Consider the following 15,696-nt stretch of genomic DNA (forward strand, 5'->3'; position numbering starts at 1 on the left):
AGAAGTCTTTTCTGTCACGTTTTGTTTTACTTTTGTGTTCTTTTTTTTTGTCTTTTTTCTCGTTTTTCTACTTTTCCTCTTTTTTCATCCCTTCTCCTGCTTACGTATTCTCTGGTTTACCTTTCCTCCTTTTATATCCCGTCATTCGTTTCATCATTTTGTGTTCAGTCCTCTCGTTTTGCCTCGTTTTTCCTCCCCTCTTTTTCTCTCCCGTTTTCTTCTTTTTCTCTTTATAAGTCCCGTTTCCCTCCCATTCCATCACTTTTTTCTTTCGTTTTTCATTTTTTCTTGCCAGCTGGTATTCCTTTCTCTCTCTTATCAGTTTGTTCAGTTCCGTTTACTCTCCTTCTCATTTTTCATTTTCCGCTTCTTATTCTAGAAAGTAGGAAAATTAGATAAACGGAATAGAAAAAGAGGAAAATCGCGTGAGAGAAAAAGAATAAAAAAAAGAAAAACGTAGCAGAATGGGATGGGAAACAAAATGAAGAAGAAAGCGGGAACGAAAAAGAGGGAAACGAGGCAAAAACATAGAGATCGCGCAGAAAAAGAAGCAAAACGAAAAGAAGAGCGAAAAGAGAGAAATACCATAGAGAACTAGAAAGAATATGAGGACAAACTGGACAAAAGGAAGAAAAATAAAATACGGGAGCAGTAAAATGGATGAACCATGAACTCGCGCAGCTCTATGGCAAACCCAGTATCCAGAAGGTGGCTAAAGCTGGACGGATACGATGGTATTCGCCTCAAATCCGGTAGGAACAAGACGATCAGGAGCGCAGCGAGCAAGATGATTAGACCAGGTGGAGTGAGATCTGGCGGAGAGTACTCAATGTTCGAGGAATTGGAGAGCGGTAGCCCTCAACCGAGTTACATGGAGAAACTTTGTTCAACAGGCTTTGTCTTAGGACAGCAAGCCACCTAAATAAGTAAAATGGAGAAACGAGAGCAGAAAAAGAGGTAAAATGGGACAGATAAAGAAAAAAATTGAAAAAAGTCGAATAGATAAAGCAGATAAAGAAAAGAAGAATAAATAGATCAGATAAATGTGACAGCAAAGTTGGAAAAGCCGAGCATAGGAGGATGAACGGTGCAGACGAAAACGTAACTATACTGTTTTATCATTTTATCAAGAGCAAAAAAGACAAAAACTAAGCCTGGAAACAAAGCAAGATGTCGAAACGGGACAAAAAATGTTAAAATATAAAACAGGAGAAGAGGAAACCCGTGCCTGAAAACGAGAAAAAACGAACAAAAAAGATAATAAGTGGAACAGATAAAAATCAGGACACAAGAAATGGGCAAAACACGGCACAGGGAAAGAAAAGAGAAGAAAAGGACGAAGAAAGAGCACAATAAAAGAAAAATGAGCGAAAAAAACCGAACATAAAACAAGAAAAACCAACAGAAAAAAGAAGAATAGCAACGGAGAAATAAGTAAACAGAGAGGAAACGGGGAAAACGGAAAAAAGAAGAGAAACTAGAAAAAGGGGAAAGATGGGACAGAAAAAGAAGAAAAGTAAAACAGGTGAAATGGACGAGAAAAAGATGAAAACCGGGAAATAAAAATGGAAGATCGGAGACTGAAAACTACTGAAACACAGAATTAAAAAAATAATCAAAATAATCAATAATCAAGACCGGGAAAAGTAATCGGAGGAAAGGGAAAAGGGAGCTAAAAACTGAATAAACGTAACAAAAATGAACGTCTGGAGCATCAAAGAGTAAAAACGGGGCAGATGAAGATGAATAACGAGAATGAGAAGAGTTAAAAGTTAGAAAAAGATGAAAACTGGAAACGAAAAAAAAGAGAAGAAGAAAACGACGAGAAATGTGAAACTAAATAAAAAAACGAGCGAAAAAACAGAGAAGAAAAAGAGCTTGAAATACGAATACATGGAACAAAACGGAATAACGATACAGTAAACACGGACAGAAAAAACGCGACAAAAATAGGACAAACAGAAGGAAAGTTACACCAAGAAAAAGGTACAGGAAGGGAGAAAAACTAAACAAAAATGGAAAACACAGGGACAGGAAAAGAGAAAAAACGGAATAGAAAGGAGGTAAGAAGTGTGAGAGAGTAAGGCGGAAAATGTTAAATCTATTTTCAAGTAAAACTTCGGGTCAAATTTTGTATCCAGTTTAAAGTGAAACTTCAAGCATAAATTAGTTGAAATTCAAGTTTCATTTAATGTCTAATGCCAAGTTCAAGTGCATTTTGAAACCATTTTCAAGTCTAATATTATTCCAGTTTTAAATTCAATTTTAAGTCAAATGAAAACTTTGATTTCAAGTCTAATTTCAAGTCCAATTTAAATTCAATTGGACATAATCCAATGCCAATTGCAAGTTTGAATTCAATTAATTTCAAACCTAATTTCAAGTCAAATTTCAACTTTAATTGCAAATCCATACCATCCAAATCTTATGCAATTCTATCTTCAAATGCAATTGCAAATAAAAACGTCAAATTATGTTTCAAGTTCTATTTCACGTCTACTTTCATAAAAAAGTTCCAGTCCAAATTACTCTTAATTTAAATCTAATTTCAAATCCAATTTTATGTCTAATTTCCAGTTCAAAATGAAATAAAGTTTTAAGCCCAAATCACGTTTAATTTAATGACCTATATCAAGTCCGATTTCAAATCTAATTGCAATTCTCATTCTGATCGGCCGGTATTTTCGTGACACGGTAACTTACGTGTAGTTTTTACCGTGTGAATAAAATTAATTGAAGTTTTGGCTGATAATGGATGAGAGTGTGTTGTTCATATCGGTAGACTTTCAACAAAATAAATTGAACGATTGCAGTGACGTCTCGAACAAGAAAAATTGCGTAATAATTGTGGGCATTCCCTTCCATAATCCTAATGATTCTCGTCAATGGATCACTAAACAGCTCAGAATCGAACATTCAACTGTATTCCAAGTGACCAGAACGTTCAGGACCCATCAGACTGTGAAGCGAAAGGATGATAGCGCTAGCAAATGTGGCACCACAGATCCAGAAAATGCCAGGATTTTATATTCCCATTCAAGTGCAGCACAACATTTCACTTCAGGTTGTGGAAAAAACAGGCGAAACATCCTATTTGATTTGTGCAAAAAAACAATGATATGTTCTGGACTAAACGTGTGAAAAATACGGAAGGCACCGAATCGGAGTGGCAAAACTCGCGCAAGGAAGCTATACAGGAAGTGACTCACAAAATCGTTCTGCATTCTGATGAATGATGAACCCTACATATCCGATACCAGTTAAATGCCAGAACACGAATACTATGTTACCGCCTCTAAATTTACTGTTCTCGCAAATGTACGGAAGAAGTTGTTAAAATTTGCTAAATGTAATATACACTCAAGTACTTTGTTTACACTGTTTAATTTTTCGATTATTAAGAACGGAATAATTTACGGGCCATTCACTTATTATTATTTAATGTATTTGGGAAAGGCTCGGCATTCGTCACATAGTTTGTAAATGCTCCCTAAGTTGACCCATTTTGGAGTAATCGAAAAAAAAACAAACCGTGTAAAAAAGTCTAGAGTGTATAATATTGCTGGCTCTAATTCAGACACAGCACTGTTGAAGTCTTTTATTTTCAGAAACAAAATCAAATAGGGTATGTTGCTGCTTCGTCGTAATTACCTATTCCCGTCATTTCCAACACTAATTATTAAAAATGACACACAATGCACAAATTTGTTATTCCCTAATATTTTAGTTTGTTTCCTCTCATACGCGATCAATCAAAGTGAGCTGAGATCTATTTAAATGCTTTTTTCATTAAAGAATTCCTAGCTGCCAAATTTCCAACGTTTTTTCGTGCGACGAAAAGAAGAAAATGTCGATTAATCGTTTCAATTTCCGTCATTCATAAAATAAAAATAACTCACGCAACGCATTGTCGTTATTCTGCAGCAGGGAAAACTTGCATAATCTACAGAAATTTTGTAGAATTTCCTTACTACGACGGGAATTAGAAATAAACCCTATCCGGTTCTACGATAAGGCGTAGAAGTTGCGTAGAAGTTGCCTCATAGCAGAAACAAATCCTATTGTGCTAACGAAGGTTATAGAGAAAAGGGACACTTTTCCTTTTCTTTCTACTATTCAATTACATATTATTTTGACATTAATATTAAACGAATTCATAGTAAAATTAAAAGGAAAAGTGTCATCTTTCCTCTGTTTTCATGCCCTCTGGTGTCCGCATTTTGGCGGCCTCCACTAGATATTCAATATCTTTTCACACCAATACCTAATTCGGATAACGGATCACAAAAGAAAGCTAACAAAATTTTTTCTGACCGAAAAAAAAATTGGGCATCAGAAGGTTAACGTGCTCAAGAGAGGAACTTTAATCAAAAGAAGAACACCTAAACTAATTACCTAACAGAAACTACTGCAGTTAGTCCAGTTATAATAGATACAATTTTACCAAATTTTATTTAAATTCAATCATCTTAGAATAGAATCATTGCTAACAGAAACTTTGCTGTTTGGAAAATTGCATTTCCACATTTTTTGCCTTAAACAAAATTTGAAATAATCATATCCGAAGTTGCAGTAGACATAAATCTAAATAAAAATCGCGGTTAGAGATTTTAATTTAACATAAAAAATACCAAAATCAATATTTTCCAAAATTTAGTTATCAGTAAATATTCCGACCAGCCCCGTCACAAATGTCCCCTCACTGCCTGTGGCTGGACCAGGAGCGGCCAGCACGAGTCTCAACTCACCCGTTGCTGTTGGCGGTTCCGTTCAGCAGACCACCGACATTCTGGTGCAGGTTGGCGGCGGCCGCGACCGCATGGGCCGCCGTCGTCGAACCGCTCTGGGAACCGTGCAGGGCGTTCACAGATGACGCGGCGTGCAGATTCTGGCTGTGCAGATTAAGCGAATTCAGTGCGGCGTGCGATGATTGATTCGTGAGACTCTGCGAGGTCGGTATCGACAGCGGATGGGACAGCGATAAGCCCGGTATCGACAGTGACGGTATCCGATCCATCATGTTTGCTGGCACCTAACACACCCGCGGCAGCGCTTGGATTAGGCTTGGATCTCTCGTAGGCGCGTATCCGTTCAGACCGTTTTGCGGGATGTAAACTCTCTGGAATAAAAAACAGACAGAAATTTTTCGATGAACTTCATTGAACCAGGAACAGCTGGATTGAATGATAGAGTTTTAAGACCCGCCCGGTCGGACTGCCCGGCTGGGTTGAGGTGGAACGGTTAATGGACGAAATAGAATTGCCGCCCGTCGGAACAATGCCACAACAACGCTAGGTTCGAAAAGAGCAATTTTCCCGAACAGCATGGCTCTACGCCGAAATGGTTGATTATCTCGGATGGCTACTCATGCTGCCGGCCGCCGTTGTTGCCGGATGATCTACTGCCGCTTTTTGATTTGTGCCGAAAATGGGGTTTAAAATTGTTGCCAACGGGGGGTCTTTCATAGTTGCTGCTACTTGTGTTTCGCTATGAGTTCTGCCGTATTGTGCTGATGGTTGAGTTTTTTTTGTGTTACTGTCCTATTTCACGTCAAAAGATTATCGTCATGATGACATTGCTTGAAGCCAGATCGTAGATTAATTTAAATCCATTCAACGTCAATGGGAGTGAACATTTAATAGCTTTTATCTCCCACTATCTTTGAATGTGTACAAACGATTGATGTACGGAAACAAAACCGTTCTTTAACATGACAGTGAGTTATAATAAATATCACCATGATAGGTATGCCTTATAAATTCGAAGTGAGATCGAGCACAGTGGTTAAATTTATTTTTCAAAATTTCCAAGGAACGAACAGTCCGAAATAACTCACGGTGTATCGACTTCCATCAGATTTATATGTTCCGGGATTAATCATTGGAACTTCTGCTTCGCGATTGGATCACATCAATTTCACCGTGCGAGCTTCTGCTGGTGCCAAGAAACGACCGCAGGTCGCTATTTTTCATAATTCCTCATTTAATTACCGAAATTCCGAAAAGACAATAAAAATGTGTTGGAAAACCGATTTTTAACGGCCTCATTTGAATATAAAATGATTTTGCTTCTTTTGCAGCTCTCAACCGGGTAGCGATCATAAAAACCAGGAGGATTAAACCCCCTTCACCATCGACTGGGCCAGTGGTTTGAGTCGACCGCCAGCCACACCCTCCGGCCGAGTCGATTGATCAATTTTTGTGGAGTTCATAAGTAGTGCTGTGTTGGCCGATCGGACCGCGCCAAACAAAAGACCGAAAAGAATTCTTATGAATTTATAATCAGTGGATGATAAATTCGGTTCCTAATTTCGGCACCCCCTGTCGAGAGCGCCCGCGGACGGGAGTCGCATCGCCGCTTATCGGTTTCGGTGACAAAGCCTAGGCAGCCGCAGCCAGCAAAAAAAAAACAGGTTGCGTCGAACGGAATCAAACCGGCAGCAGTTCGGATTTCGGATGAAAATGGACGATTGTTTTATTTTATGCCATTAATATCATAATTGCTGATCAGCGTGTGACGGTCGTAGAAGTTGGTGTTCTCCAGTTTAATTCAATCGGTGGTTTCTTGGAGTGTGAAAAATTGAAAAAATTGACGTTGTAAATTTGTATTCAGAATTATTTAGGAATCTAAATTTGATGTTCGGCTGAAAATCCCTAAAAATAAGTATATTGGCATCCCAAGTAACAATGCGAGTTTTAATGTACTCTTATTGCGGTTTTCATGATCAATTTTGGTCATGAAAGCCATGATAAGAGTGAAATAAAATCCAAATTGTTACTTGGAATGTCTTCACAATCATACTGTTTCAGAGATATTTGAACCCGAAAAATGCCTTTTTTCGAAAATCTGTAAAAAAAGGAAGTAACGCTACTGGTAGGAGCATTGATCAATCGGCGTAAAACTTTGGGACCAATTCCCCGGAATGAACACTTATGCCAACTTTGGGTGAAATCGCTTATGGTCGATTGTAGCCGGTGTGTACCTATGCTTGAGACGGAATGACCCATATTTCAATTTAAGAAATACACATAATTCAAGATTGAAACACTGACCATTTTCAAAAAAAATTGAAAGGAAATTGAATATGATACGTACATTTAATTTTAAGGACTAAACAAGACTGCAAGAAATTGCGATTATTGACTAACGCAGAACGAGGCAAACTCGAGCACGCTTCACAACTTTTTTTGTAAAGTTCGATATCATACGTCGAGAAATAATGTCCTTGATTGTATTTTGAAGCGACTGTAAGTTGCATCTTTCAGTTGCTCACTTATTTCTGACCAACCGGACTAAGAACTATACACCTATCTTCAGCTTAGCATGCATTAACGTCTGGTCATTCCGTTTGTACTAATTTGGTGGAATTTACCTCGTTTTGCATTTCGGAAATGAAACAACTTGATGTAATTTACTCGGACTCAAAGCTGCTTTTGATAGAATTGGCCATGCAATATTATTACATAAACTTTCCAAGCTAGAGGCATCACTGTGTGTGTATTGTGTGTGAAGCTTGATTCCTATATTTCTTCGCAGTATACGAACATGACTGGAGTTCCGCAAGGTAGCAATATGGACCCGTTTCTTTTTTCGCTGAACTCCGAATTTAACAAGTTATTGTCCTACAACTTATGAATTCGTTCAACGAATGCACTGCCTCACCTAATCAGGTCGCCATTACCCTCTACGATGGGTCCCAATGATGCTTTCGAGCTCTGCCTATTTCACATTAGTGAACACATCATCATGTCTGCACTCCAATAGTTATAGCCTTCATATGCTGGTCTAGACGGCATTCTAGCGTCTATTCTTAAGTTGTGATCGGAGGTGCTACTTGCTCCGCCTACGGAAATATTTAACAGGTCACTGCAGGACAGCAAATTTCCTGAATTGTGTAAATCCTCATTTATGTTCCGCGTTCATAAGAAAAGTGACAAGAGAGGATTTCGGAATTACAGAGACATCACCTCCTTATGTTGCAGTTCAAAAGTTTTTGGAATCATTATCAATGAGGCGGTTTTCTGCTCATGTAGGCAATTTTTTTTCTTTTTAAACCCTCCACTGACCCTATACCAAAAGGCTCGCCTAAAGAGCCTCCTGGTAATGGACTCTTACGTGCAAAACAAAACAAAACAGAACGCGGGGAAATATTACTACAAACAAAAATAAACAAAGTGATATACCAGTGGAACTTAGTTCCTTTGAAGGGATTCACGTGAAAATATACATTAATAACTATATAACTACGATAAATTATTAAACTACTTTACATGACAAAAGTGTAGGAAAAACTAGCACGACCTAGAAAAACCGCGTGCGTTTGCACAATGGACAACGGTAAACAAGTTGATGCTATCTGCACTGATCTCAAGGCAGTATTTGGTTGCGTGGATCACGAAATCAAATCAGAGATACTTGGAGTCTATAGATCCTCAATCTTCTGGTTAAGATTCTATTTGATAAACCGATCGCTTTGCGTTAATCTTGGAGTTTCTTGCTCTGAAACATTTACGAATGTTTCAACCGCCACCCAGGGGAGTAATCTTGGACCTCTTTTGTTCTTCAAATGAGGGAGTAAATGAGTTTTTAGTGAGAACGAACATTGGAAGAACTAGGAAAACTTATATGAAAACTTTGAAAAATAATTGACTTTCCAGGTGGGCCTTGAACCTATAACCCTCAATCTCGAATCGAGTGCGTTATCCAATTACACCACCGCAGTGCAAGCTTAGCTGGCATAGTGATAAGACGTGTAATCGATTCGCTCGACAACACCAAACAAAGCCAAACTGAAAACCAAATCGTGTTTGTGCAATACTGTTCAATATTCGCAGCCTCCGGCTAATATCCAAATCCGTACAAGTAGCACCTAGTGAAAGACCGGTGTCCAGCAGCGATGCTGGACACCTCAATGTTCAGGTCGGGAGATTTCCCTGCCCTGGGGCAAATTTCTTCTATAGATGAAGATCCCAGATAGCACCAACTCGTATATCAATGTACGAAAACTATCGTAAATATCTCCTAAGAAAGTCGAAATCGTAACTAAAGCTGGATAAAGTGGGATCCAGTTGATTTTCTGTCGTATATAATGATAATGACTGACATACATACGATTTTCAGAACAAAATCGTAGAGTAGTACGGAGCGACTCGCGTTTAATCGGATATTATCGTATATAAATACTTATATAGTCGTAACGCTCAAAATTATTCGTAATCACGTATATCGCCTCCAAAATAATACGGATATGTCAATTTTGCGCATGAAATACGATTCATTTAGCATGTATATCTGTACGTAATGCTGATTTTTACCTTCTTTATACATACGAAAATGCTAGCTGGGATGCCAAGTTTCTAGTGATTGAGCGTGAAAGAGAAGATCCCTCACTAATTCCAGCATCGCCATTTGTGATAAAAAGGCATGTCGAGCAAACAGTACGAAAAATCGAAGATTCCCGGTCAGATCTGCTGAAATCGGCTCCGTTACCTGACGGAACAAAACTATCAATCCGTGAGCATGAGCAACTGAATTTCGTGAAAGTGGTTATCACGGCACCAGAAAACTCGAAGAGTTAGAAGACCAGAAGGTAACCGAGGTAAGAAGAATTACGAAAAAAGTAAACGACAATAAAGAACCTACTCCAACGCTGATCTTAAAAATAGATAAGCCTGCAACTCCGAAGTTTATAATAATTGGCTTCTGTAGAAAAGCCACCCCAGTAAACAATTTGGTTTGTATATTTCGGTTGCAACTGAGAGATACTAAATCATATCCGCACGAAAAAGTTATATTTCACGCCACATAAGAACATATAAGTACCAAAGTGGAGGCAATATACGTGCAAAAATTTTGATAATTCTATCTTGCATTCTATACAACAATTTTTGGAACACACAACTTAATAATCCTCAATATGCGATTGAGATAAATGTTACAATCATCTATATTGCTTTACAATTCTCAGCCATAAGTTGTATATGATGACACGCACGACCGCAAAACAACTAATTGTACACTTCGCTTTGACATGCTCTAACCATTATGCAATTCCAATGTAAAATTGACATGCATATGACTTAACCTTCTGCGGCTGAGGTGGTAGTCTGACAGACACCAGAAATCAGAAAAATGCAACAGATGCGTCAAGCATTGTATTTTGATTTTTAAGTTTGCAGCGTCTTCCCGACTCATATCTGCGATCTAATTACATCCAATAGGTTGTTAAAGATATGTACAGAATTCTAAAATAATTAAGATCTGAATTTCCATAATTCAATATTAGGAATTATTAAGTTAAGTTTCGGTATCCAGTAGACTACCACCTCAGCATAATGGTTAAGATTAGGGCACCTCAACCGCAGAAGGTTAATGTGCACTTTCTATTACGATCTAGTGTTATCTGGGACCCGTACATTTTACCCACGACCTACCCGCTGCTTTAACTGTTGGAAATTCGGAAATTATAGCCAAGATTGGCATCATGAAGTATGTAACCGTTCCCCAAAGTGCATAAATTGCGATCAGAATCACTCAGTTAACTTTGCATTCTGCCCTATATATAAAAGAGAAAATGAAATAATAAAAATTAAAATAAATACAGTCCATGACCTGATTTTGTCACCCCCATGATGAATTTAGGGATCACAAAAACGGAAAAGTGACAAAATCGTGTATTTTTTCAATTTTTTTTGCAGGTAACTTAGAACGAACCTATAAAAATGTATTTCTGTCTGTCGGGATGTTCCTTATAGAATCGAAAACTACTGAACCAATCGGCGTGAAAATTTACGTGTAGAGGTTTTTGGGGCCAGGGAAGGTTCTTATGATGGTTGGAGACCCCTCCTCCCACTAAGAGGGGGGGGGGGGCTCCCATACAAATGAAATACAAATTGCTTCTTAACTCGAGAACTAATCAAGCAAATGGAACAACATTTGGCATGTGAGTGTTTTTGGAGACAAGATTTTTTTCTATGGTGAATTGAAACCCCTCCCCTCTTTAGAAGAGGAATTATGACTCCTCTACCCTTTAAGAGGGGGGGGGGCTTCCATACAAATGAAATACAAATTTCTGCATAACTCGAGAACTAATCAAGCAAATGGAACCATATTTGGCATGTGAATGTTTTTGGTGAATTTTTGGCAAGAATTTTTTTCTATGGTGAATTAGGACTCCTCCCCACTTTAGGAGAGGGGCTCCTGTATAAATGAAATACAAATTTCCTCATAATACGAGATCTAATCAATCAATTGGAACCATATTTGGCATGTGGGTGTTTCTGGAGGCAAGAATTTCCCCCGTAGAGATCATTTTCCTTCAGTTGGGTCACCCCTGTGAAATGATACTTTCTACGAAAAGATTTTCCGTTAAATGGTACATCCCGTGTAAGGTTTTTCGCGAAATGGTATTCTGCTAAAATCTATATTCCGCATTATGTCTACCGAGAATTGGTGTTCCGCAAAATGGTATTCGGCGAAATGGATTGTAATGATGACGAATATTTAAATGCTATTCACTTTATTTTATCAGGCAATGCAAAGGGGGGAGTTGTTTTCTATTTTACTGTGAGGAAAATTTGTATATTAGAACACCCATGAACTCCTCAGAAACTTGCTAAATTCGAGATTGTGATAAAGGTCATCCGAGACACAGGATTTATGTACAACAAGAAATTTTTGCGATTCGCCTTACGTCAGCTGCCTTGGAATGACCCAATTAATCTTCCAAGTTATCCAGAACGTTCTCAGTTGAATAACCTGGAGATACTCTCAGCCAGGCCAACCTTGATCTCATAGCAGGAAACGTTGAATGCTCCGAGCTCCTGGGTCAGATGCGATGGAATGTACCTCCTCGGCGGCTTCGTAATCCGCCATTATTTGTAATTCCGTTTCACAGAACTAACTACGGCTATAATAATTGTTTTAGTTTTTGTTTACGGTCTTTTAATAATGTTTGTAATGTCTTTGATTTTACGATGTCTAGAAATGCGTTCAGTGTTAGAATAAGAGATTTAAATTAGCAGTAAGTTAGTAATCTGTACGAAGTAGTCGGAGATGGTACATAAATAAAAACCTAAATAAATAAACACAGTTTAATTTGTGGCAATACGAAGTTTGTCGGGTCAGCTAGCTACATATATTTCATTCTGAACGCTTTTAGGACATTTCGCACTGCCTTCTTCCTTTCTGGGGACATTTGTCACTTTTTTACAGCACAGGTCCCAAAGGTATCAAAACACGCGTTTTTTAATTGCGCCGAAATTGCGCCGATTATGCTGCCCAAGCAACAACGTGAGTTTTATTGTACTCTTATGGCGGTTTTCATGACCAATTTTGGTCTTAAATGCTACCATAAGTGTGTAATAAAACCCAAATTGTTACTTGGGTGGTTAACTATGTTCAGAGTAAGAAACTCTTTCTTATGGTATAAATGATTCTTTGATTATCCCCCTAAAAGTAAGTTAGAAAATTTATTTTTTAAGTAGAGCAGAGATAGAGCAAATAATAAAGAACTTTGCCAAAGAAAGTAACCTTCTAGCTATTATAGTTGTGGAGATAAGAAACAACTTTTGTGGAAACGATAATCAACTTTTTGAACACAGTTCTTTCCACAGCGTTTTAGCACATTTGACATGTTTGACAATGATTTTTAAACAGTCAAATTCATATTTTTCTTGAATATAATAACTTGCAATCGTCAATATTTGAAAAGAAAATTTAAATTTTCTTGTAAAAATCATGCAACTTTCAATAGAAATAACTCCCAAAAATACAGAAACGTACAAGCCATTCATTACCCATGTGAAAGTACAACAAAAATACAACAAAATGCTAAACAAATTAACCTGACCCTGCAAGACCATCTAACGAAATACTTGCACTGAATGTTGTTACTCATTGGGCTTCAACATGGCGTAGTTCATAGCGTAGTGTGTATTTCAAGCAACATAGATTATTTTTAGAGATTCAGAACAAGATTTTCAGATATCCTTTTTGTATGGAATCTAATTAGCTGCAGTTCAAGGTGTACAAGTTTCAAAGTACCTTTGAAACTTCTTCATCATCACTATCGCTGTTAATGTGCCTGTTATCTGTACTGACCAATTACGTATTTTGCCACCTTTCGAGCCGCTGTGCACAGTAGTTCCGAATCGTGAAAACGCGATCATTACCTATTATGTAAAAATTGCGTAATTTTTTGACGCTGGTATTTTTGGAGAAGTTTATTAATAAAATATAGTGCGTATTATAATTACTTCTCATGAAACTTTTCAAAAGGACCTAAGTAACATTGAGAGACTCTCTTTCGTGTTCTTCCTCTGATTTTTGCGGCGACATAAATGCATTTTAACCAAAGTATTCTTAACGAATAACTAGCTTGTGACGCCAGCAACCGGTTCATGCAAAACTGATGTATTGAAGTGCCTTTGCATCGCCGTGATAAGCGAAAGAGAAGAGACTCGAAGAGAATCTCTCATTGTTACTTAGGTCCCTTTGAAAAGTTTCGCGAGACTTCTCCAAAAATATCACCCTTAAATAATTACGCATTTTTGTGTAAAAAGGCTTGAGAGTATTCCGCTTTCGTCCAAAATTAAACCCTCCGATTTGCAGCCATCTGTTAGCACAGGACAATTGCAGGGCTCATGCTACGGTCCTTGTGACTAACAGTCTTCCCCAGCCGAAATTCGAATATGCGATGACTAGCTTGTCAGACCAATGTCGTACGTCGAGGGTAGCCGCTCAGTTACACGCTGCATATATTTTTGTTATTCATTCCTGCACACTTCTCCCCATAGTACTAGCAACTAGTACTAAAATGCACAGCCCATTCCTCCTTTGTCTATCTAAGAGTCCAATTACTACTACGCTACTGCACACTATACATCATAAAAACAATTACATATGAAATCTAAGCAGAAAAGCAGGTCATTTTGACAAATCAAAAGCGTGACAAAATCGGGAAAAACGTGACAAAATCGGGGAGTGACAAAATCGGGTTACCACTGTGTAGTAAGAAATTTAGTCAATATTTAATAAAAAGTATGAAACAAAACAATTAACTCATGAAGCCCCACACTTTGTTCAGCAGAGATAAACAGCTGAAACTTTCAGGAAAGTATTGTTTTAGATGAACTAAGAAAAAAACGCAGATTTTTTTTAAATTTTATCCCTATGTCCTGCAACTCTATGCTGAAAACATGCAAAAGCATGATCTTACAGGGCAGTGGAGGAGTGGTATGCAGGTCTTACATCCAATCCAGAAATACTGTCATTGACGGTCCCCCTTTCACCGGTTTCGCTTTTTCCATCCGAGGGAAGCTGACTGAAAATTGAGCTGACTGAAAATTAGCAAGACCTGTTAGGTTTACACGGCTGTAATTTTGTTATATGTAACATCCAAGCTTTGAGCAAAAACAGTTCAATCAGATTTTTTCCCAATCTTTCTTTGTTTCTTAGGGTGCAAGTTGGTATCTCATATCTAGCCTTCTCTAGAATCGATAGAAGGGTGCGTTGAGTTTTCGCAACGCTGAGGAAATGGGTTAATATGGAATCAATATACAATCCAAAGACAAGAAACCGAATAATGTGAAATTAGCAGGGGAATGTCTTCGTATTTGGGCCACCTTTCGGCATTCGCCCATAACTTCTATTAATATTTTTTGAAACGATGATTTTACAATTGATGGAGGGACGGTAGGGGAAAGTATTGAAAATTTTTTTTGGGTAAGGAGGGGAAAGAGTGGAAAGGAAGGGGGGGGGGGTAATAGGTAGCTACGCTTACCAAGTTGTCGTTGTGACTCCTATCTTTTGTCCAATGCGGGAAGGTGCATGGGTCGAACCAAGCTATAATCTTAGATTATAACTGGATTCGAACCCATAACACCCGCCAGTGCATATCCTCCCCCCTCCTCACCTTTCCACTTTTAATATATATGTATGACCGCATTTCAAGGTCAAGACAAAAAACATGAGATTAATCTACTTCCCGGTGACACACAGAACGATTCACGCGATTCGCTGGAAAATTTCATATAGGATAGCTTATATTTTATCTGCTGGTCGGCCGTATCTGAATTGCATCCATTTTTTGGCCTACAGTGCAACTATTTGGAAACCTGGTTAGCATAATGATGTGAAGAATTATCAAGAGACAGCTCTTTTTAGATGTCTGTCAAAAGTCTTTGAAAATATGATGCATGATAGACTATACCAATCCATCAAATTCATAAACTCTGCAGGTCAACATGGCTGCATGAAGAAATGATCGTCCACCATGAATTTGCTATGAAGTTACATGTCAATTCTTGCGGATAGAGTGGAAAAACTACAACAAATCGACTCAGAGTACGCTCATTTCGCCAAAGCATTCGGCAACGTTCGACAATTCAAGTAATTGAGAAGTTCAGAAGAATGCAGATGACAAAGTGACACATGGTGCGCAGCTGGTAAGGCTTGCTCAACTCCATTCCAAATTCAGATCGGTGTTCTTCAAGGCAATATCTTGGGGCATTTGCTATTCGTTGTGTTCATCAACGACGTAAGGAAATGAAATTTTAAATTTCAGCGTGTGACCATGACGCCGATAAACTATTAAAAAATGGGCCAAAAAGTACTATTAAACACTTTTTAAATTGGCCCTCGACACAAAATGGCTGAAACTCAGAAAAACTAAGAATTCTAAAATATTTTCCGATT

At 38.1% G+C, this 15,696-nt stretch overlaps 1 protein-coding gene across 2 annotated transcripts in view; it reads right to left on the reverse strand.

Annotated features, from left to right (window-relative positions):
• Nucleotides 1–15,696, reverse strand: part of LOC128738268 (SOX domain-containing protein dichaete) — a 165,830-nt gene that overhangs the window by 105,843 nt on the left and 44,291 nt on the right. For both annotated transcript variants that reach the window (XM_053833275.1, XM_053833274.1), the window contains exon 2: nt 4,749–5,119. In XM_053833275.1, the coding sequence (XP_053689250.1) occupies nt 4,749–5,020 (272 nt within the window). In that variant the 5' untranslated portion in view covers nt 5,021–5,119. The remainder of the gene's footprint in view (nt 1–4,748; nt 5,120–15,696) is intronic.

Source organism: Sabethes cyaneus, chromosome 2, assembly GCF_943734655.1.
Source record: "Sabethes cyaneus chromosome 2, idSabCyanKW18_F2, whole genome shotgun sequence".
Classification (NCBI taxonomy): Eukaryota; Metazoa; Arthropoda; class Insecta; order Diptera; family Culicidae; genus Sabethes; species Sabethes cyaneus.